The sequence below is a fragment of the Peromyscus californicus genome, unplaced genomic scaffold, assembly GCF_007827085.1.
Source record: "Peromyscus californicus insignis strain IS unplaced genomic scaffold, ASM782708v3 Scaffold_19__1_contigs__length_69161282, whole genome shotgun sequence".
Lineage (NCBI taxonomy): Eukaryota > Metazoa > Chordata > Mammalia > Rodentia > Cricetidae > Peromyscus > Peromyscus californicus.
In genome coordinates this window covers 18,735,619-18,761,333 of record NW_026294491.1, presented here as the reverse complement: position 1 = coordinate 18,761,333, position 25,715 = coordinate 18,735,619, and the positions used below count along the sequence as shown (strand labels likewise).

At 42.5% G+C, this 25,715-nt stretch overlaps 1 protein-coding gene across 1 annotated transcript in view; it reads right to left on the bottom strand.

Moving 5' to 3' along the window:
* The window catches only part of Arid5b (AT-rich interaction domain 5B), a 179,833-nt gene that overhangs the window by 128,351 nt on the left and 25,767 nt on the right, over window positions 1-25,715 (bottom strand). Inside the window, 1 exon segment of the mRNA XM_052744796.1 lies at window positions 18,732-18,957. Within this exon segment, the coding sequence (XP_052600756.1) occupies window positions 18,732-18,957 (226 nt within the window).

Below are 25,715 nucleotides of genomic sequence, written 5' to 3'. Positions count from 1 at the left end.
CCAGGTTTCGGGGCTGTTACCATTACATTATGTAGCCTCCAAGTGCAAGATTTAAGTGTAGCCATCCGTGCATTCCTGTACACACACACACATCGGTAGCACCTACTTCAAGCAGACAACGTGTGCACTTACAAGGGGGCAGGAGGTGAAATGTGTTTGTGTGTGAGGGTGTTCAAGAAAGTTCAGCAGGTAAAGGCACTGGTCACAAGACCTGGTCACCTCAGCTCAATTCCTGGAACCTATGCAAAGGTGCTAAGGGAAACTGATTCCACAGAGTTGTCCACTGACCTCCATACATGAGCAGTAGTAGCACACGGACTCACGGTCACACACACACACACACACTCATACACACACCTAGCCACACATTCACACACTTCCATATATTCACACACTCGCACACACACACACACACATACACCCACTCACACATACACATTCACTCATATATTTCATATTTTTTGGAATTCATTTTAAAGAGAAGAGGAGGGCTGATGCTCATTCCTTTCCTTGAGAGTATTTTAATGAGAATCAATGGCAGATGGGCCCTGATAAGAGGAAAAACAAAAAAAGAAAAGAAAGGGGTGGGGGGGGGGAGAAAAGATTTCTCATTACAAGCTTCAAATCATGCTCATAGGAAATGGGCCAAATTTAGAGGAAAAACAATATCCAGATCTCCCTACGTAAAAGAGAAAAGCTCACTGATTTATAAATATTTAGAGCACTGGATGTGAGATTGAGTCCTATAATAAACATATGTCCATCAGAAGAGGGAAAAGCTCTTCAAAAGAACATGTAAGTGGACCTTGGTTTATGAAACCTGATATATAAAAATTAAGCCATAGAAAATATGTGTCCATGGCAAAAGGTGCTTTGCTAAAAGGTGTTTTCAAAGGCTTGCCATGACTGTATATCTTCTCCAAACATTCTAGACCAATGGTTTTCAACCTTCCTAATGCTGTGACCTTTTAATACAGTTCCTCATATTGTGGTGACCCTCCCAACCATAAAGTTACTGTCATTGCCACTTCATATCTGTAACTTTGCTACTGTTAGGAACTGTAATGTAAACATCTGTGTTTTCTGATGGTCTTAAGTGACCCCTGGGAAAGGGTCATTCAAGCCCACAAAGGGGTCAGGGACCACAGGTTGAGAACCACTGGTCTAAAGAGCAATCACTGATGGCGTAACGTAGGCATAGCATATCCAGACCACCAGACAGTAGAGCAAATGTCACTGCCTGTCCCTGATGTTAATGTCTACCGGAAATAAAGAAGAAATGAGGGGCGGGGCGAGCCATGCCTTCCATCCCACCTGGGTGTGAAAAACGGAGTCTTCCTGTGTGGACCTGGTTTCCCGCCCACTGTAAGTGGGCACATGTTGTCCTTGGTTTTGCTCTTGAGTGAATGATGGCTTTGTACTTTTAGGGGAAGTCAACCTGGCAGTCCTTAATCGAGTATACATGCACTGATTTTGGGAAGCAGCAAGTGAATGTCTTCACACTTTCTTCCAAGTGTGTGGTGGTGGTGGGGTGGTGGTGGGGTGGTGGTGGTGGTGGTCAGTATTTCCTGACATTCACTAACTTCTCGAGGTGCCTAAGTCACTCTCTAAAGGGGACACTCACTAGGACTGGCAGGCTTCACTGGCTGTACCCCATTCACACCTGCATGGGCCACTTGGAAATTTAAAAAATTAGAGGCTTTAGCTGAGATGCCCGAGTGGCTTTTCGAGGGATAAATGTAGCTGATTATTCCACAATCTTAAAAACAAAACAAAAGACACACACACACACACACACACACACACACACACACACACACACACACGGGGAAAAAACAAAACAAACAAAAAACAAAAACTCTTGACAGACACTTTTCAGAGTCAAGCAAATGCTAAGGAAATACATACTTACACTTTCCATAGAGAGTTCTGGAACCCACACTTGGAAAGGGACAACATCCCTATGAAAATCAACGTATCAGTTCTTAATTAAGAATCCAGGATTTGGGTTATATTCCAGAAGGACATGCAGACACTTTGATCTACAGAACAAGTTACAGTTTAAAATGTGTGTGTGTGTGTGTGTGTGTGTGTGTGTGTGTGTGTGTGTGTGTGTACATACATATGCACATACACATATATAATTGTGATATGGGGACAGCATGTGACTGTGAAGATTGGGGCAGAAGCTTGTGGAGTCAGATTTCTCCTTCTACCCTTAAATGGGACCCAGGGATTGAACTCGGGTCATCAGGCTGGCTTCACCCTCTATGCCGTCTTGCTTGCTCTGTATGTATTTGTTTTTGGATGACAATTATTTGCTCAATTCTGACTCCAGTATCTATCTATACTACAGATTCTGGCCCATTCTTACTGTCTGATGTGACAGGAGTCTTATCAATGCAGAGAGTTCTGCCCAAGGTGAATCCCATGCTTTTATGACCTTCACTGCTAACACTGCCTTGGGGAGACATTGTCTTCTGCGAACTGGCTTGATTAACCACACTGGTCCCATCTGCAACCATGAACAGTGTAACTAGGCAGAAAGTTGACATTTCATGAAAAAGTTCTTTCATTTGTGATTTAAATTTGCCAGCTCTCTTCCTGGCTTGTAGCTATACCCTAAAAATAACAATATGAAAATATTTCTATGATAAAGCAGAGACACCCAATGAAAAGATGAAAAAGGCTTGGTGCCTTGAGGTGGAACGGATCGCCATTTGTTGCCAGAACTCGCGTGAGCATGAGAAATCTCATAGTTTTGCAACAACTCAAGCCCTCCAAATCCAAACAAGTAAATCACAAAAGAGCCTTAAGCTAAATTATTATTACCTCAACCGCTCAGAATACTCCCTGTCTGAGCTGGGAAGTTCAACCAAGAGTGAACAGCATGTGTTGTCTCTGACGGTTCTTGATAGGAACCATCACGACATTTCTCAAATTGTTTTTTATTTACTTATTCTGCAGAGCAGGGTGAACTTGGGGCCATGAATGAGCTATACAATTCCTCTACCTCTTAGCTCCACCCCCAGCTCAGCATGATGTATTTAACAGAGACAGAGAAAGGTCATATTTACTAAGAAGTAGAGCATTTCCATCTGGAACGATAAGGCTGACCTGAGCCTCGGCCCTTTCAATAAAATCCAAGTCAGAAATGACCATGACATCCTCCATCTATAGCAACATCCTGACACAGAAAGGATGCATAGGATGTGGAAGTCCTATTCATCAGAGACTACTACAAAGATATGACTTGGGATTCCTGCTCTAAGCATTGATAAATTTGCTTACTTGGTATGACATGCTTTTTAGACTCTTCTTTCATGATCTGGTGTGACCAAAGGCTATCTTAAAATTCTATCTGTTAGCTGTGGTCCACCAGGAGCCTCTTCCCCCAGAAAAGAGAGTGATGCCCAGGCCTCATAAAATGCTGTTTCTGCTTCAAAATAAAAGACTGGGCTAAACATCATGCCTGGACAAATCTCTGTAGTAGAGTCCTAGAACTTTCCCCTAATGTCGAAAAGGTCAAATTGGCTGGAATAATACATTTAGCAAAACCAATTTATAAAATTATTTCAGCATGTGATCTAGATAGAATTATTATCGAATTATTTTTTAGGCTGTGTTTTTGGAATTTGGGACATGGAAATGGAATATATGAGGTTTTCATTGATGGCATATCCAATCTGTGTGCTGAACTTTCAACAGGTAGAATGATAAGTAGGCTCACTGAGGTATAAAGTTACAAATAACATATAACATATATGTTACATACAACAACAACAACAAAATAGGCTGCTCCAGCTTTTAATTTAAGATTAAAAGAAAGTCAGGCACAGCCCAGCACACACTATCACCCCAGTCCTTGGAAGATGGAAGTAAGAGGGTCAGGGGTTCAAGGTCATCTTAGCTACGGGGTATATTCAAGGCCAGCCTGGGCGACAAAAACAAAATTGCCGGGCGGTGGTGGCGAACGCCTTTAATCCCAGCACTCGGGAGGCAGAGCCAGGTGGATCTCTGTGAGTTCGAGGCCAGCCTGGGCTACCAAGTGAGTTCCAGGAAAGGAGCAAAGCTACACAGAGAAACCCTGTCTAGAAAAAAAAAAAACCAAAAAAACAAAAAAAAACCCAAAATCGTGTCTCAAGAAAATAAGTGCATTTTATATGAATTAAATAAAAATCACTGAGATGCTGTGTTTTCTGGAACCCCTTTTCATGATCACAGGCACAGCGGCTGCATTCCTGGCGCTCCCAAAATGACTGGGGCTGGTGGGTCCACAGTGGTCACTGAATGTGAGGCTCCTGTTCAACGCTCAAAGGGAACTGCAAAATAATCTACAGACGCAAGATTCCTCCTCTAACCAACTCCGAAGCAGCGGCCACCACTCATGATCAGCACGCTGCTTCCGGAAGTGGAAACCAAAACAGAGAGGAAGAAGGTGATGGGGTTTGGTTTTGTTTCATTTTCTTCTACACAGTGCTCACTTTTTTTTTTCTTTTTCACACTTGGGGTAAAATGTAAAAGTAAGGGAAAAACAGATTGAAGTTAGCTGTGTTTTCTTTCACTTTGCTGGGATCGTTTCACTATGTAGCTCAGGATAGCCCGGACTGGAGATTTTTCCTTCTGCCTCAACCTCATTGGGGCAATCTGTGCCACCACCACCCCTCTAAGTTTTCATTAAATAAAGACTAGAGCAGTTGCAGTTTAACAATGACAGGGGTACCTCCTTAGATAAAGGCCACCAGGAAGTACTGAGGGATGGGGGCTGATGGAATTTATGTGTGTGTGTGTGTGTGTGTGTGTGTGTGTGTGTGTGTATATATGTGTGTGTGTGTGTGTGTATATATATATGTGTGTGTGTGTGTGTATTTTACCTCTCTGGAATATATATATCCCAGAGAGGTAAAAGTGAGGACGCAGAGACCACGAAATGAAAAAGGCTGAATTATTTCCAGACATCTGAAATATTATCAAGAGCATGGGGATATGTGATCTGTTCTGTGTGAAATCGTTACAAGAACAGAAGCAGGAGAATATTAGCCAGTGAACACCGCAGCTTATCCAGGCATTCAAATTTAATTTATGAAAAGTAAATTTTTTTTTTATAAAATGTTGGATCAAAGATAGAATTGGGTTCTTTTTACAAAGTAATAAACTTCCAGTCATTGAAAATAATAAAACGTCAACTAGTAGGGATTTCTGCATGGGACGTGTAAGGCGTAGTAGGCGCCGGAAACAGGTCGTAATTAGAATCTTATAGCTAGGAAAGCTGTGGTTCATTTCAACCCTGAGACTTTAAGACCCTCTAATAGTCATCATTATCCTAAATGCATGTCTGAGACATTATGAACCTTAACATCCAATTCTACTTCTTCCAAGGATATTGGAGGACGGCCCTACTGCCTTGAAGTAAGACATGGGCACAAACTACATCACTCCGTGAATCAAGTAGGAGTGGGAATGATGCCAGTTACTGTACATAGTTTGTGAGAGCCAACATTTCATTGGTAGCCCTCAACCCTCCCCTGTCTTTCATTCATCCTAACTGAGCCCAGAATCACATGTTGCCATCGTGGCCCCCTGCAGAGACGCTGCAGAGAAAGTCTATTCTGGAGAATTCTGAATCCAAGGATGAACCGCACCTAAGCAAGACACAGGACTCTATGGTGTGATGTCCTTAAAATGTTGAGGTGCAGCCGGGCGGTGGTGGCGCACGCCTTTAATCCCAGCACTCGGGAGGCAGAGCCAGGCGGATCTCTGTGAGTTCGAGGCCAGCCTGGGCTACCAAGTGAGTTCCAGGAAAAGGCGCAAAGCTACACAGAGAAACCCTGTCTCGAAAAACCAAAAAAAAAAAAAAAAAAAAAAAAATGTTGAGGTGCTTGATACTACAGCCCCACATGGGTTATTCTAACACACAAAGAGAATTCTTGTTCATCCCCTCCAATTTAAACAACACCCCGAGCCGTGGCCAAGTCGGCACGATTTGCTTTCTCTCGGAACCATTAAGACACCTCACGGATGCAAGATTTCCAGCTGGGGCTGTCCCTTTCCTCAAACGCACAAGCTTATTCACACAGTGGCCCGGTACAAGGATCCACTAAACGCCAAGAACTGTCTGTTCGCTCTCAGAAGAACACCAGAGGAAGCCAGTGACACACGTGTACTAGTCAGGGTCCTTTTCAAAGTACACTCCGAGTTCCCAGCCGCTAACGTTCTGACCAAGGAGGATCCACTTAGGATCTAAGAGAGAGGTCAGAGAAAGGGCAGGGCAGGTGGCTTGCAGGACAACACCTACTTAGGTGAATTTTAGAATCAGAAGATTGAAATCATATTCCACCGCACTTCAAAAGGTTTGCTGTAGCCCTTAGAGAATGGGGGGACGGGGGAGGCTGGCTCACACAGTCCTGAGTCCATCTCAATGCCTTGTAATAAATAACTTGGTGTCTGTGAGTTAAGAATTAAACCACTCGCCACTGTTACCTATTAATACATCTTCACATTCTTTTTACTTACATCCTTCTTCTGGGCTTGGGGAGGAGACAGCAGTTTAGAAGGTTTTTGTTTTTTTTTTTCCTGAAGGAACTACAAAAAGAAACTGCTGTCCTTAGCTAAGTGCACCCACTGTGTGCTGGTGCCTGCCACACGTGGTCTGATCGGCTCCTCCCCAGTCCTGTGACACAGGTATTGTTACCCTTGCTTCACAGATAAGCAATCAAGGAGGCACACTTGAAATGTCGGGACCGTTTAGTGTACGGAACAATGGAAGCAGTACAAGTCTGTCTTTTAAGTCTACTACAGGGAGGGTCCGGGCAGGGAGGGGGAGAGGGCTCACACAGTTCTCGGAAAGAAGCTACTTTGTGTCTACTCATTCTTCCAAATCTTTGATTGAAAACACTGATATCAAACAATGGGAACGAAGTGAACATTATCAATTTTAAAAATAACAGAAGGAGAAAGGCTGAAAAGAAAGCCACACAGAGGCTTGCACATGTGAAAAGCCTGTATTTATACACACAGCCATCACGTGATGGGTAATTAACCAGGTAACCATAGGTTTTTTTTTTCCACTAGAAAAGTATATGTTTCGTCATGCTTTGAACTCTCCCTTATTATCAGCATGACTATGAAAACAATGTTTTATTTCTTATGGGGAGAATAGGCCAGGCCCAGAGCTTTGTTTCTACAGGGCCTAATAGAATGCTGTCTTTGTGAGCCAAAGGAGTAGACTGGGTTGGTGGAAGGTGGGGCCTGTGTTCCTCAACGATTAGCAAGTAACCATTTTAAAGGAGCTGAGAACTACAACAGAGCAGTTACCTAGAAAAAGAAGCATTAGATGTGGCGCTAAAGCCATCTCCTTAATAACCTGTCACCTAGAGAGAAAATAAATATATAAAAAGGCAGATTACAAACCAGCTGATAATAAAAAAAGATAAGGCAGAGCAAGTCCTGTCTGGACTTGTTTACTTCCCTAAACGTTTTTGTCTCTGCTGTAAATCTGTAGCAGGATAAATATTTCCTTGAGGAAGAGAAACATTAACAAGTGCCAGTATTAATATGGAACGTTTGTGGCATACTCACACATACACACACACACACACACACACACACACACACACACACACACATTCACACACACATACTCACACATACACATTCACACTCACACACATACACATTCACACACATACACACTTACAAACACATTCACACACACTCACACTCCCTTTCATGCCTCTACCAATGTTCAAATAGCTTCGGTCCTGTTTAAAAATCTCACTCAGAAAGTCTTGCCAGAATGAGTGGCAGATACTTGATTACTAATTAGCCTCCCTTCCCCAAAAGCTCACAGCTAAATACCCGGATGAGACAACCCCTCCGCTACAAGGTGTGTCAGGAAGCACCGGAACGAAATCAAATCAACCTTTGAATGGACAGAGAAGACTCAGGTGGACTGAGAGGAGATTTCAGGAGACTGATTATAAAAGCCAAATGTTTGCTCAGCCTGCTAGATAGAGCTTTGAAGTCAGAGTCCAACCTTCGGGAGCTCAGATTGTTCCCGGAAGATAAGACAGAAGGACCGGCATACACTTAGGTGCTCAGCAAGGTGGTAGAGACACTCTGTGCGATAAGAACTCAACCAGGTGAGGCAAATCCCATGCATTCAATGACTAAGGGCTTCAGGAGCAAGGAGAAGTCTCCCATGTACAGCTCTTGAAAGGGGCATTCCTCCAGCAGGAAGGCAGTAGAGAGTCCAAAGCACACTGGAGAATTTGGGAGGTTGGGGAGTTGTCAGGTCCCCAGAAGAAGTTTACACAGGCAGGGACAGGGTTAGATAAGGGGCAAAAAAAAGCACAGGCTGGCTTAACAGCCTGGGTGCACTCGGAGACAGCGATCCTTCCCCTCTGCAAATGTGTAAACAGCCAGGGATGAGCACGGCTCCGAGAATTTGACTGAGCCGGCGAGAACCGGAATCCATTGAAAAGTCCAACAATAATTAGTCAAACTATGAAACACCTCAACAGAGAAACATTCCCCGGCCAGATAAAAATGGATTACAACACAGAGACATGGTCACATGATTCTCTACAAAATTGGGTATTGGGACAGGCTCCCAAACAGTACATTTTATTGTGTGTGTGTGTGGGGGGGGGGTGGTGGTTCCCTAAGTAAGAACCCTTGCCTATCCACACAGAAGCACACATGTAAAGGCCAGCAGACTTACCTCTATGGGGGAAGAAAATCAGCAATCACATTTCTGCTTCCTTGTTTTCCTATTTAACTTACATCTTCCCAAAATGAACACAGAAACAACAAATTCAAATTATTATTTTTTTTAAAGGAAAGAGATGAAGACTTGAATTAGACAGTTCAGTGGAGGTTTGCCTGTAACATTTGCATCTTATGCAGTAGTCATAGAGTCATCAAGGAAAGAGGGTAGCTACAAATGGTATTGACAGTGGTTCAGAAGTATTAAAAAAAAGTACAGCATAAATTATTAAAGATATAAGCAAAGGAGGAGACCCAAAGAAAGAACATTTTAGATAAGGCACAGCCTAGGGATTCTGAGGAATGAAAAAACTTAGTACTCCACAGAAACACGGTATGAACAAAAGCATCCAGAGCAAGGTGCTGGGGAGAGCTCATACACACAATCCTGTTTGCTCAGCCCCTCTGTGCATGGAGCACTTTGCAAAGCCTTTGAAAATCCACTTCTGCTCCAACCTGCCCTAGATAAATATATTTATTAAGATGGGCTAAGAGCCCAAATTTCAGCTTTCCATTGCAGTGACCTGCATGAACCAGAACCTTAAACACATAATGTCAGAGGAGGGAAGGGAAGTGAATCTTTGACATTTAGAGAAACTAATGTTTTGCAATCAAACCTCCCATTTAAGGCACTCTGCAAGATAAATGCGCTGTTTAGAGGAATGGATGTCAATATTAAGACTAAATGTTGAGATCAAGTATGGGGCTCATGTCAGTTCACCTGTAGGACATATATGTTTTGCATTCTAAGGTGTCAAGGGCTGTAATGGCGACTATTGTGGGTAATCATACTGTGGTTAGACATGAGAGACTGAAGGACAACAGACAGAATCGTAGTGACTTGAGAGACACATCACAGACTGGAACTAAAGGGGCAATACTGAGCTAAAAATGTACCTGAAGAAGGGTCAGGGATGTATTTTTTTTTTTTTTTTTTAGAGATGTTTAACAGATTTAGCATGTTTAACAGATTAGATCATGGCTTGAATATGAACTGCCTCACAGGCCTCATGTCTTCAATGCTTGATCCTCAACCCGTGGCAATATCTTAGGAGGTTGTGGGCATTTTAAGGGGTGCAGCTGAGCTAGAGGAAGTAGCTCACTGAGGGGACACATCCTCAAAGTTTACTGTCTTTGGGCACTTCTTGACTGACTTTCTGTTTCCTAGTTGGCTGTGATGTTTTTGCCAAAGGTATGGACTGAGGACGGACCTGTCCCCTGAAACGATGAATCGGATCCATCTTTCTTCCCTTACATTTTGTCCTAGAGACAAGAAAGTCACTAAAATGCTGTCACCAAAGGCATCGTGGAGTCCCTGCTCCTGGTTTAGAGGTTTGTCCATGACCCCGGAAATGCATGAGCTTCTGTGAAGCCAAGAGATTTCCCTAACAGACTCAAAGTATGTAGAAGAGACGAAAGGAATCCATGAGATGGGACTTGGATGACAACTGAATCATTCTTCATCTTCCATTATCTTCCCACCAGATGGCAATCCCACAGACCATCATTATGAAATGAACATGTCTCACTAATGAAGCCAGAGCAAAAGTAGGAGCTGGTTTCCTCCCCGATCGTGGAATTATAGTAGAAAGAGCCATAAAGCATGTGATCCACGAAAGGGTGCCCGTGAGAATGAAAACCCTGAAACACTAACAAGATGTAGAGACAAAGGGCAAAGATGAGGAACACCGGAAGCCCAGGAGGATGGTGTGAGCTTAACTGCCACACTTGATGGGATGGAGAGGTCTCCCAGACATCACTGGCTTTGTCAGAGTCTGTGAAACAAGACGGGCATCAGGCTGGCCTTCACACATGGATCCTTACTGAGGCTAAACCCAGTCTGTCCAGGTTACACCTCACATGTTTTTGGTGTGCCATCGTTGGGACTCCAGCCATTGAAAGGCACAGCCTCCCTGGCAGCATTTCTCAAAAGGCATATTCACGATTCATAAATAATGATGTTCGTTAAGTAATAGCCTGCCCTTGGTATTACATAGAGAGGAGTCAAATCAAAAACAGAAAAGTAAACCTGAGGAGGGGGGTGGTGGTGAAATAACATTCCTCCTTTTCCCAGAGGTCTAGAAAAGCCAAGCCTGTGAAGAGCCATGGGAGAGTCTAAGCCTCACTGGGGTTACGTCATATCTGGAGGCACCGGGGCATAGGCAGCTGTTGGAAATCTGGCTGTATGTGATGACTGTACGGTGGTCTCTGTATCCCTGAAAGCCACATTGACTCTGGGCTGTAGGATTCTTAGCAAAACAGTACCTTACAATATAAATGAATAAACCACTGTAATACAAACACTCAAGATGCATCCTAAGAGGAATAACCAGGATGGTGAGGGAGCTTGAAAACCACATCCGGGGAAAGAGTTGAAAACATCGGGGTTGTTTAGCTAAATAAAGTCAGAACAGAAGACAGTCACAAGGGAAGCAGGGAAGCAATTCTAACTGGACTGATGTCCACCAAGGTCCCTTCCGTCCCAACAATCTTACAAAGAACTCCAAAAAACAACACAAACAAACAACAACAACAACAACAAACCAAAACCAAAAACCAAAACCAAAAAAAAAAAAAAAAAACCAGCAAAAAACACATTCCTTGAAGTTCTAATGTCACCTTTTTCTGCTTCTCAAACTATGAAATTCCTAGGTTCTATGAATTTCTCTCTGGTCAACTAACTGTCCATATTCAAAGGATGTATCAATGTAGAACATTGTGGGCACTTTCCAGGCCTATGGGAATTCCAAATGAAAGCGTCTTGGATAGGAATATGCTGTTTGTGGGACAGCGGTGTGTGGAGAGCAGTATCAACCTGACAATCAGCTAGGACACGGTGAGGCTGGGCAAAGACTTCCTTCCCACTAGTAATAGCTGGGTTCAGCTATTACTGAAAATTCTCAAGACACAAAGATGCATATTTCTTGTTGGAAAACTTTTTACTGGTCCTTTCCATCATGATTTCAGGACAATTTCAACTATTTAATAAGATAGTCACGTCAAGTTTTCACTTTCAAATAACCTAGCTTGTAGGTTCTGATTCTTAGATGATATTCTGACACTCTGGATGCCTCAGTTATAGACTTATGGATGCTTGAATACACTCATTTAAAAAATCGTTTGTTATTGTAAGTGTGAACAGAAGACAATTTGTGTTCCAGGGATTGAACTCAGTTTATCAGGCTTGGCAGCAGTCCCGCTTACCTGCTGAACTATCTTACCAGTCCTTTCTTTTTGTTTCTTGAGACAGAATCTTCCTATACAGCACGCAGCTCAGCCTGCTTTTGAGTTGACTCTAAGTCCAGGCTGGGCTTGAACTCATGACCTTCCTGCCTTAACCTAAAGGGTTTCTGGGTTACCACTTTACAATGTCAAGAAGCAACTCCTGGAGGAGCCATGTGGATACTGGAGCAGCATGCTTCCCTGGGATTAAATGTGCTGTGATCAGATTCTCCAGAGAATAACACTGAACAGAGAATGCTGTCAGAGGACCTCATAAGAGAATCCCTCAGAAAGATCTTTCTAGTTTGAAAGTAAGGACATTATAAAGGCCAAAGTCTTTAAAGTGGTTCTGTGTTTGTGTGTGTGTGTGTGCGCGCGCGCGCGCGCGCGCGCGCGCGCGCGCGCACGCAGCAGAGGGGCTTCTCAAATTATTCACAAATAGAATACTGCAAACGTACATCATCTAAGAAAATTCTCAAGTTTCAGTTGGAAACAGTTCAAGCCAAGCAACTGAGAATACAGCACATTCAGCAAACATTTTCAGAAGAGCCCTCACTCCATGAAAAGGGAGGGAGGGTGGGAAGAGGGGAAGGGAGGGAGGGAGGCTGTTCTTAATGAGAAGCCTCCAATCCTAGTGAGTTGATTAGCTCACGGATGTAATGTGTTTCTAATGAGAAACTTCCATGCTCTTTCTTTATAGCAAAGAGTAACAGGTCTTTGCCTTGGCTACTCCAGGAAGCCACATGACACTCACTCCACATTCAGAGGCAATTACAAACAGCCATCTGTAATATCAGGCCTTAAGAATTTCTAAGCAACAACTCTAGTCAGGTTTTTAACAAAGAACTTGAGAGGTTCCTTATCCTACTGGCCATGCATGGCTCAGCTTGTTTTCATAGAATTTTCAGGAGAAAAAAGTTGTGTAATTTACAATATGAAAGATATCATACATGTGGAGCATATCTCAATTATGCATTATATATTACTCTGTGTAATATTATCAGCTTAAACATGTAAATAACACACTTATTACTCATACAGTATATTACATGGATAGGTTTGTGACTAGATTAAAAGATAAGCAGAAACTTTATATTACATATATTTATATATGGTTTATATATATAAAGATTATATATTATATATATATATATATTTCTATATAGAAAGAAAGAATTTAGTGAGTCTTCTATTGGGTGAGACAGTGTGGAGAGAAACTGATCCAAGTCAGGACCAAACCATGGCACTAACATGGTCCCACACAGCTCCTGACCACACACAACTTCCACCAGATTATGCTAATATAAAAAAAATAACTTATGCTTCAATGCCACAAATGCTCCTGAGGATCCCAACTGGTCTGTCTTCAGTTGGGCTCCTCAAAACCCAGCATCATGAAGCACGGCATATATTATCCTTCCTTTGAAAAACAAAGAACCTAAAGGCATGAGCATGTAGTGACTTCAGGGGTTCTCCAGAGAGCAAGAGATCTAGGATAGAGGCATCCTCCTCCTCAAAGACCATCCACTGTACCATCTACTACCCAAAGTGCAGAGGAAGCTGCTGCTGGGGTAGGAAAAGGGGAGACCACTCCCTACTTGATGGGATGTAAAATCAGACAGTTAGCCAACATTAAATTCAGGCAGGTCACACACACACACACACACACACACACACACACACACACACACACACACACGCATTCTCTCTCTTTCTCCTGAATTTGTTCAGCCTCCTCTCTTTTTAATTTTTTTCTTCTAAAGACGCACTTAGAGATGAGGCCATTCATAACTGCCCATCCGCAGACAGTTAGTGGTATGGTAATTGACATTGAGTCTGTTGAAAAAGGGGGGAAAAAGAAAATGCTGTTTTAATAACCTTGGCCTAAAACACATTTTGCTGTATGCCTCAAAGGATTTCAATAAAAAAAATCAACCTGTACAGACATATTTTCTTGGCTTAAACAACAATCCAAAGCATATAAATGTAGTCCAACTATAACGATATATTTATGGGCCAATAAAGCTTACACTGCGGCTTTCATACCTCACTTAAAGGAACTCTGTGAGAAACAGTGTTATATAAAATGATTTGATTTTTTTTTTTTCCGAACTATAGCCCAAGGAATAAAAAATGCAAGTTTGCTATGTTTAACTGATAGTATTTATACTCCTAAGTGGCTAAAATTTTTGTAAAATGAAATAATTCTTCATTTGACTACTCCTAACTGCCATACCAAATATGGGTATCAGGTCCACTTTATTACAAAGCTAAGTACTGTAATTCTAAAGACAAAAATAAATAACTAAAGGCTTGTGTAGTGAATGATTTAATCAGTCTGATTCTTCTGGAAGAACAGGTTTTTGTGTTTGTTATGCTTATGAATAACACATTCCTTAACGCTTCTGTTTTTACATGGCTATCTTTCTTCACTTAAAAAAAAAAAAAATTTCAGTATGAAATGAGCTGAAAGAGTAACCCCCAGGAAAGCCCCAATTGGTGTTGGTTTCAGGTGGAACTTTCTTTTCGAGGGACAAAGCAGGGGTGGGGTGGGGTGGGGGGAGAAATGTGCTGCATCACATCTCAGAAGTGTTTATTGTTTTAATGATTAGCTTGTTCACTCTCCGCATCTGTAGTTGTTGCCAGCACTCATTTCGAGTCTTAAATGAAAACTCTGGAAGGTTTTAAAAAACAAACAGAACACCCTCAAGGGGAGAGGTGATTTAAAGAAAAAAAAAAAAAAAAAAAAACCCCCGACAGGGTGGTGACTGCCGCTGGTGTAGCCATGGGGAGCCGCCACCACCGGGCAGCGTTTTTTCTGTGTACAGTGTGAATCTGTTGCCAGACACACATTTGTGTTGTTTTGTTTTGTTCCTTGACTAGTCACAGGGAGACAGGAAATGACACACACCGGGATGGGAGGGAACTGACTAACACTGAACGAGAGGAGTTCTTTCATTTCATTGGCTTTTTTTTTTTATTGTAAAAATCTGTCTTTAAGAGTCAACCTATTTTTTTCGTTATTATTGGTAGTTTTACCAGGCTAGGGGAACTGGGCTTTTAAAAATCTAGGACACTGAAAGTTTATCTTTATCCACAAAAAGGTGAGTTTTCCATTCTTTGCTCACTTCCGGGCTAGGAAGGGGGGAGGGTCCTTAAGCAATCTCAAAGTTCATCTTTTCTTGGATGAGGACAATGAGGAAGGTTCTACAGAAGGAAGCTGAGAGCTGCCACTAACAATGTGGTTGGGGGTGGTTTTGGTGTGGCACAGGGAGAGAGACAGACAGAGATAGACAGAGAGAGAGAGAGAGAGAGAGAGAGAGAGAGAGAGAGAGAGAGACAGAAAAACAGACACAGAGAGAGATAGACAGAGACAGACAGAGAGACACAGAGAGAGACAGAGACAGAGAGACATTGACAGAGAGAGAGAGAGACAGAGACAGAGACAGACAGAGATAGACAGAGACCACTGAGGTAGAAAGAAAGGCCAGCAAATGTTTTGATGTGACATCCAGAGAAAGGAAGAGGCTGAGGAGAAAGTCACCAGGACAGGACTGTGCCTGGCCAAGGACACCCGCTGCATTCCTGGTCTAAAAGTCCCCGGTCGAAATCCCAACAATGTGGACTCACAAACTTCAGATCAGAGAGATAATGGAAACTCGTTACATTAAGGAAAGTTTGTGTTTCTCTTTGCACATTATTACAACACAGTGTGCATTCCAATTACGAAAGCTATTTGTCTCGAATTCCCCACAGTTCATACCAGCCCAGCAGAATTTCAAGGCCTTGAATTCTATCCTTAAAGGGGTACTTTATATTTACAAATATAAAAGGTATGTAGTCTTTCTTGTCTCCCAGAGGGTCTGACAATCAAGCTTCCTGTTGCGTATCTTCCCTTCCCAAGCAATAATCTCAGAAATGGGTCCCAAATCTCTCTCTCTCTCTCTCTCTCTCTCTCTCTCTCTCTCTCACACACACACACACACACACACACACACACACACACACACACACACACACACACAGCCCAAATCATCTGGGAAGCCCTTTATCAGTCCATATGTTTTGGCTTCACCTCAGTCCCACCGAGACAAGTCTAGGGCAGCTAGACCGCCATTAACTAACTGGGTTCTCCTTAGTAAATCTAAAATGCAATTCAATTCCAAAGCCACTAGTCTACATTTTCAAGACCAAATCACCAGCAAATGCTTTGAATAGTTAGACAAACTCACTTCTTCTGGAACCAACTGGGGGGGGGGGGGGGAGACATAGATTATAGACATTCTTCTTTTTTTAGAATCCAAGATTCTCGAACTGTCTTAAGATGGAGTTAAGAAATTGGGCTTCTTTTTGTGCTCATTAATAAACTATCCCTTCGAAACCCACAACAGCTCTGCTATAAATACTCTTGTTTACATGTGTGACTTCAAGCTTAACCATCTACATAGCCCGTTGTCCCCATCATGGGTTTCCTGTTTAGTGTTTTATTAAAACACTACATTCTATAACTCAAAGGAAAAAAAAAAAGGATCAAACAAAGAAAGGGTTTAATGTTAAGGAAAAAACAAGACAATGGAGATACAGTGGGGATCACACATTAAGAAGCCAACGCAGCAGATTCGTTATTATTCAACCTTCTCACATGTCATAAAAGTTGTCAGGCTGTGTTGATAAAACTGGGGCTGTTAGCTGTAAATATGTAAAGATGATTTAAAAAATTCCTTGGCTTAGAGGAAAGCACACTAGCTTAATAATTTTTCTCTAATTGTGCACACGACAACTTGGCTGCGTGTCTGAAATGTTACCATCCGACGTCTATCAAAAGGCTGCCAGGGACCAGTTGATACTGAACTGCAGGATGGTCTTCCCAGTATTGCTCAAACAGCACAGCTTACCACAAACCAGAGTCACATGAAAGAAGAGTCAGTTCCCTGGTGCTCTCCAGCCTCTCTGTGTCAGTTAAAAGAAATCATCAAGGTTTCTTGTAAAAGCTAAGTTCTAGGTTTAAAAAAAAAAAAAAAAAGAAAGAAAAAAGAAAAACCAGGAAGTTGTCACATTAAGGCATAAACCAAAGCCCTGAAAATCAGCATTATGTTAGAATGAAAGAAAAAGATGCCTCGATATGTCAAAAGTGAAGTTCCTCTTTGTGAAAAGAGGAAATAACTAGTCTAAAACAGAGGTCAGTTGCTTTGGTCTTGAGTAACACTAGAGGAGTCGGGCAGTGAAGGCCACTGAGGGTACAAGTAAGTCAAAACAAAGAGTGGACATAGTGTCACCGTCACGGGAGGAGCGGTTGCTGAGGCAGGAGAATTCCTTCACCATGTGAGACCTTTCATGTCCCTATTTTCCACATGGGAGGACAGACAGTTACTCCTTAACATGTTTACCTAAGGTCACACAGCCAAGGGGCAGAGTTGATAGTCAGATAGGGCCAGGACACTCCAAAGCTGGAGAAAGAATCTTTCTAGAGTCCAAACTCTCCTTTGCGGGCGATGAGGAAGAGGGATTAAACCTACAGCTGATGAAGGAAGCTCAAGGACGTCTACCCCAGCAGTTTCCAGCTTGTTCTATCGCCCCACAGCGAGTGAATCACCATTTTGCCTCGTATTGCTTCATACCTGAAATTCTGACTTGATATTCCTAGATGTCATACTATCCACCTACAGCCAATATTTCAAGTCTCCATTAATTCAATGTTAGCCCTAATTAAGTCTTAGATAAAACTTTATTTGAGGCCACGTGCTCTGTCACCCAATAAGGGGGATCACATAAAGGAGACCCTATAATAGAACAGGCCATACACAGCCCTTCCCACCCAGGCATTTCCAAATTCATAGTCTTGGACTCCATTAGAGTAAAGCAAATTATATAAACATATATAATACAGCTACATATAACTTCTAATAAAAATTATATACCATAATGTTATGTGATACATAATTTCATAAGATATAATTCTTTGTGTGTGTATTTATAGGTACACAGTGTATTTCACTGTGTTTGTATGTACATATGTCTGCCTGTGGAGGTTAAAAGACAACATCCTGTATTGTGCGCCTCAGAAGCCATCAATCTTGGCTTTTTTTTTTTTTGAGACAGAGTCATTTCTTGGCTTGGAACTCATCTATGTGGTCACACAGGGTGGTCCCAGGGGTCCTCTGGTCTCTGAATTCCCCAGTGCTGGGACGACACGCATGGACCATTGTGCCTGGCTTTGTAATACGGATCCTGGAGATCAAATTCAGGTCCTCCTGTTCATAAGGCTAGCATTTTTCTATCTGATCTATCTCTCTAGGCCCTTAATCTAAAGATTTATATAATTTATACATAATTTTTATTTCTCTAAGTGTGTGTGTGTGTGTGTGTGTGTGTGTGTGTATGCTAGTGTACATGTGTATATCATGTGAACATGAGTGCAGGTACCCTCAGAGGCCGGAGGCCTCTGATTCCCCTCAAGCTGAAGTTTCAGAGGGGTGTGAGCTGCCCAGTATACGTGTTGGGAGCTGAACTGATGTAGTCTAAAAGAGCAGCATGGTTCTTACCCAACACTGAGCCATCTCTCCAGCTCCATAATGTAAATTTGTTACATAATTCTTACATATTACCTAGTTCTCATATATATAGTTCTTACGTCATTTCACGTAACTAAACAGATAGTAAGGTTTCGAGAACAATCTACAGCATGGAGGTAGCTCATTGCACAATCCCCCCACACTGGATTTAGAAGCCGGCGCCATACTTACCAAGATCGGCCTTCTCCTTGAGAACGTCCTTGAAGTTGAGCCCACTGTTGAGGGTTGACTGTCTGTACCTGAGCAGGGCCTCCTTCTGTCCATTTCTTCCACAAGCCTCCGTTTTCACCGGGGTGGCTCGGAGCCCACATCTCCACTTGGAGAAATCAGAATGCGCCCATTTGACCAAATCTTCCAATTTCACGATCACCTTTTCGGAGACGGCGATGACCTCATCCTACAGGAGGTGGGATAAACAGAAAATGTTATTCTGGGTTTGAGGAACGTGATCCTTTCTCAGCAAAAGCTCATCTGGATGCCACAGGGACGGTCTAACCTTCAGCCAGTGGTCTAACCTTGGACAAGCAGACAGTGTGTGGCTTTTGGGATGAGAAGAGTCCCATGAATTCATTCTAGCTCACTGGCTTTCCAGGCCTCTTTATTTAAAGAATAATTTATATGACATGTTTGCTATGTGTTAGGAGGTCCCCCAAAATAGGGCAGTAATTCTAACAGGCATTTTAAATGCCAGTCACAGAGCCCATCTACCTACCTAGCTCCTTGAGTGAAAGCTAATTTTTAGGTGCAATTAATTGCAAATGTAAAAAGCGAGGCTGGATGACTAATGGTTAGTTTTCATATAAATGGCCTAAGTAAATCTAGAATTCTTGGAACTCTGACTCACCCCCAAATTCCTATGTTTATGGTACATTTTCCCTTGGCTTATACACAAATATTGAATTTAACTTTTGTCCTAAAAATTAAATAAAACTGTGATGTAATCCCCAAAGAAATACTTCATAAATGTTATGTGCTTCCCACTGAAGGCAACTTACACATTCTCGTGTTTCTGCAAAACTTTGCAAGCTGAGAAATGAGTGGACTTTTTTTTCTTCTCTTTTAATACATATTGGGGGAGGGGAAGGAGGGTGGTGAGAAAGCCTTTGAATCTAAGAAAAGTCGTTGAAGCTTCAGTTCCTCCCAAGGATCATAAATTTGAATCTTAAGCATCTCTAATTGCTTCCAGGAAACAAGTTTTCTGCCTCAGAATTAACCCAGCAAGATATTTAGTAGATATCTATATGAAGAACAAAGAGGGGGCCTCTGGCCCAGAGATTCTCTGGAAAAGCCTTATGGATATCCTCTCTCGGGCTCTAAATAAACTTATTTGAAGCATTTGACATTTTAACTTGAACTGACTTTCTTTGACTGAACATTTCTGAAGAAAGCTTAGCTGTGAAAAACCCCTAAAGCTTACAGAAATTTTCAAAATAGTTCCGACAAAACAACAGGACGATGTCGCTAAGCTACTAGACACAGCGGAACTCGGCTAATTTTGCTCTTAAATGCAACCCTCTCTTCCCTACCCTGCCTACACATGTACAAACGCACCCCGACAGCACCCCCACACACCACATGCCACATACACACCACACACACACATCATACACACAAACTCCACACACCACACACACTCTACACACACACACACCATACACACACACTCCACACACCACACACACACATCATACACACCACACCACACCCACTCTACATACACACACACCATACACACACACTCCACACACCACACACACACCACACCACACACATTCCACACACCACACACACACACCACACCACACACACTCCACACAGACAAACCCATCATACAAACCACACCACCTATCCCCCCCCCACACACACACACCCTACCCCCACACACTGCTCCAACTCAAACAAAAAGGGTTTTATTAAAGATGGTGTTTGCACAGTAAGGAACACTCAGTTTTGTTCTTTTAAATGTTTTAAGGTAAGAGGTAAATTTTGCTTTTCCTTGTCTGGTTCAGGACTGCTTCTGAGAAAAAAAAAAGTTTATTAAATAGAGCAGTCACAAGGACTCTCTCAAGAATGGAAAACAAGACTGAGTAACGGGATCCTTTCTTTTATCTTGATCAAATATGAACTTCCAGTAAAGGCAGACAAAGTGGAAATTGTGTTTTACCCTCTTCTCAAGAAAATACCTCAAGACTTTATAAACTGTGGAGCACATTACAAAGTGCATTTGCAGGGCTGATTTCACACCCAATCACCACACCAGCTTCTTGAAATAGAAGACCTCTGCTTGTCCTGCATTTTATAGCTATTACATGATGATTATGAAATGTCAGAATAAAAAAAAAAAACAAAACCCAGGCTGGGTATTGTTTCCAAGCATATGGGAACAGCTTATGGGATGGGAAGGGGGTTGGATACACCAGCCACAGCATTTAGAATATTCTGGAAAATAATTAAGTAGCATGGTATATTAGTCTCCACATTAGCACAGATGGAATTTGGCAACGTTTTGACCAAATAAGGCTTCCTAGAATAGACAAGTTTGGAGATGAGTGTTATTCTCAAATAGCCCTGTGATCAAATGATTATCATTTCAATTACCAGTTGCTTCAGATCTTTTCTGAGAAATGACATGACTGGTCCTGGCTGCCTTACAGCACCCGCCGAGCAAATAGTTTATTAACCAAGAGAAAATACAATCCTTATGATGTCATTAATGAATAAACTTGTCTTTCAAGATCGTCTCTATAGATTTGACCTCAACTTTCTCTCTGTCTCTCTCTCTCTGTCTCTCTCTCTCTGTCTCTCTCTCTGTCTCTCTCTCTCTCACACCCCCCCCACACACACACACACGGGGGTGGGGGGGCAGAAGTTCACCCAAACATATAAATCAAAAACCCAAGTTGGGATTAATTGTGAACACAGCCGTGTGCTTTATGTGGATTTAGAGAGACCCTGTCTCTTCACCATTGTTAAATGCCAGGGGTTTAAAGGAAATCTGATAAGAATGGGAAATAGCACACAACCCCCTGAAACAAAACAGCCCACATGTACATGGAAAATGTGTCAGGAAACCTTGCTTTGTGCACACAATGGCATCTGTCTCATGTTCATACTCATTATTCTGAGTCAGTGCTGACTAACTTTCTCATAGTGCCCGTTCTTGGGCAAGTCTCTGTGTCTATGAAAAGAATCCCAATAAGCTCACGCCATGATTACATGAGCTCTGGGCAAACTGAGAATTAGCGCTGAATAAATATCCCTGATTTACTCTAATACAACACGAGAGGATCACAAAGAAATACACGTCGTTATTCTGTTAATGGACCCTGACTTTTCAATTAACCCAGTGTTTAATCAATATTTATGTAGGACGTGTTAAGACACTCACTACTACGTCCTTTTCCCCTTCCTCATTGTTTTAAACTATTTCTGTAATTGGGGTTTTATTTCAACCACTCTACCAAAACCAGTTCATTGAAGCATGAACTCTCTAAGTCAGAACAGAAAACCTGGGCCAGAAGTCTCAGAGGAGCCAAGTCGATGGCATGGCTGGCCCCTCCGCACATTATAAACGTAGGAAAATTTACACATAAAAATCTAGACTTCAACCTTCTCATATAAAACAAAATAAGGAAGGAGATGAAAAAAAAAAAAAAAAGGAACAAGCCAACCAAAACCAACAACAGAAACCACCAGAAACTGAACAACACACGCTTTCTTTTTTCAACCTGTGAAATCCCCTCTAGGCTCTGAGTTAACATCCAGTTGCGGTCCCCCTGCCCAGCCCTGCCTAACCCAGACACCAGCCATTTCAGTGGACACATCTGGATTTGACCCATCTCCTTTGTGTACCTGATGAGGGCCCTGAAAGTCAGTGACACACCTTAGTGCTGACTCACCTCAGGGCTTGGATGGTAACCCAGGTTTCCTCTCTGGTGACTGCAGCCGAGGGGCCTAGGTTCAAATCCCAGCCCTGGAATTTGTTGCTAGGAAACACGGAGCCACTTCTTTAACCTTCTTGGGCTTCAATTATTTCGATACATATTTTTCTTTTAAAGGGTGATACCAGCTACAGGCCGCAGGCATTGGCAGGATGTATGGGGTTGACACCAAGAGTTTATCAGACTTAGTCATGGGCTATTATTTCTCTATCGTTGTGTCTTTCAACTGTGATATGCAGAGATGAACTTAGATGATTCACAGGAAACACACACACACTACATTTGAAACAATGATGAAAGAGCAAAGGACATAATGAATATCTTAATGGAGCTCACATACGCATTGATTAAATGCTGCGTTAATTTCAAAGCTTAGGTGTGTGTGTGTGTGTGTGTGTGTGTGTGTGTGTGTACACAAATATAATTAAGCAAGGAGTAATGTGTTACATATATTATGTCACATAATTCCTTGCTTAATTATTTTGTGATTATTTTAATTACTGGAAATTGATACTTTTTTCCAGCTGTGTGAAGTATAGAAAGTTTTTTCTTTAAATAAATTTAATTTTTTAAAAAGGATCAATTTTAACAGAGTCACAAAGCAAACCCAACGGACATGTGGACATAGGAAAGAAAAGGATACTTCGATGGGATACTTAGAAAATGGCTAAAATATGGTGCAGCACATTCTAGCTGAGATTCTCTAAGGACAGCCCAGGAGCCCTTGGGAATCCCTGGCCACTTCAGGGGATCCACAGAGTTCAATCTAAAATCACCAACACGTGAGTTTGTGTTGGCTTTTTTTTCCTCTCTCGTTCTCCTTCAAGAGCATCGAGGGGTTTCCCTGAGCCTGCAGCTCATGGCAGGTGCCTCCACCAAGAGATTGCAGAAGCAGGTACCAGATCTAACAGTATGAAGCTAGGTGGTAAAGGGATTAACGAAAAACGTAAGACTGTGTAACCGTTCTCATTAAACCTTTAGTTTTTGAGGCTGTATTTCACCTTAGAGCGCGCCCCCTCCTCCTTCATGGTCATTATCCTTTGTCTCACCAACTCCTGCTAACCACTCTTAAGCATCACACGCGTTGAACCGTGCCATACGCCTTCGGCCATGGCTCTTCTCACACAGCACGGTGCCTTGTGAGCCACCCATTCTGTTTCTTGAAAAGACAGCTTGAATCTCGGGTGAATAGTGTCCACGGGGTGGACAACCACAAAGTTTTGTTCAGCCGTTCAAGGACGCAGGGACATCTGGAATGTTCCAATTTGGGTAATTCACACATAGAACTGCTATACTCTTCCACGCCCAGGACTTTGTGTAAGCACACATTCTCAGTTCTCTAGATACCTGGGGGAAGGGTTGGAGGGTGTATCCAATGCTGGAGCAACCCCCCATGTGTTTTCTGGGTGGGCGCTACCACAAGTAATTACTCCTATCCAAGTCATCACTTGACACAGTCACCGCTAATTAATCTCACAGTTTGTCACTTTCCAATCCCGTTTCCGGCACCCGCCCTCCCCCCCATGATGATTCATGCCAAACTACTAGTTTTCAGGTGCTAGTTTGGTATCTGTATGTTTTGTTGTCGTTGTTTGTTAAATATATATTTAATTCTTTTATACAGTCTTAAAAATGTGATTGTTCTCTTACTCCTGAGCTTTGAGGACTTTTGTAGTTTCTGGATTCAAATCATTTGTTAGTCACATTGCTTGAAAATACATCCTCTCAGGGGCAGGGAGGTGGCTCCGCAGTTACAAAGAGGACTTGGGGCTCTTCCATGGTACTGAGCTTGGTTCCCGGTACCCACATCAGACACGGCACAAACACCCGGAAGTCCAACTCCAGGGACCCCAGACCTCTTCTGGCCTCTGGTTGCACCTTCCCACACATGTGTGGACACTTGTATACAGACACATAGGTGCGTGCACACACACAAATGAAGGATAATAAAAATCTTTGGAAAAAATAGTGTCTTCTCACTGGAGCACAGCCTTTCACTGAAGAAGTCTTAGAAGCATGAGAGGTTCACCGGCTCACTTTTTTCTCTTATGGATTGTGGGATTTTGTTTGTCTGTTTGTTTTCCTTTAAACCTCTGAAAACTTTGCCTTATCTCAGGTCACAAAGCATCAGTGTTTGCATTCAAATGTTTTGTACGTTTACACTCAAGAGGTGCGATTCATTTCGACTTCGTTTCGGGTTAGATGACGAAAATCCACGTGACCGCCACTGTTTTCACCTGTGGGTATCACGCTATTATTTTGTAATGAATTTTATACTTCAATAATTTCTGTTTCACTTTTAATACAATAAAAATCAACAGCTAGAGCTCACATAAACAGTCACTTAGTCCTCCACACTGTAAAGGATCCTGAATAAAAATAAAACAAACAAAACCCAAACATTAAGAACTTCTGTATTATACCACCGAAGTAGGGTATTTTCTGATTTTTTTGTTGTCCTTAATCTCCTTGTAGTATCTGACTTCAATTACCCTTGAACTAAAACCTTTTTTGGTGTTAAGAAGAACTTAACAGGCTCCGAAACCCTGGCATGGCTATGAGGTCACATGCCACACTGTCATGCATCTGTGCCCCTTTCTCTAAGACCCACTTCCTTGAGGGGAGCACCAATAAGGAGAGAGCTGCCCACACGTGGCACGCATTGCCGGAAAGAGACCAGCTTAAGTTACCCACATGTTTGGTGCTGGGCCTGTTCTTTGTTCTGGACTCAGACCCTATCTTTGAGTTCCAGGGCTGTTAACCGCGTGTGCATCTTCGAAAAGAGAGTCTGGAACAAAGGTGATTGGCGGCACTGATAAGCAGACCCCTGGAGAACAGCTGCCCGGACAGCTGCCCCATACCTGCAGGCTCCACTCGGACTGGCTGTATCCTGTTTCTTTACTTCCTCATTCCATGCCCCAAGAGAAAAATGGAGAAAACATTCTTAGATGCGGCCTAGGTCCAGATTTTCCTCTTCTGTGTTTCATTCTCTGAGGAAGTCGCTCTCCATGGAGTTTCACGTGTTCCTCTCTAAAGCCCGCGACTCCTTTCTAAAGTTGGATTCTAAAAATTCAGCCAGGCTCTGGCTTTCAGTGTGTCTCAGCATCAACCTGAGTTGACTATAACTAATGTGATAGGAAATACCTCACGTGGCATGAGGGGACCCGAACCCACCCCAGCTGTGGCTGACTGTTCCTCACTAGGTATACTTCCT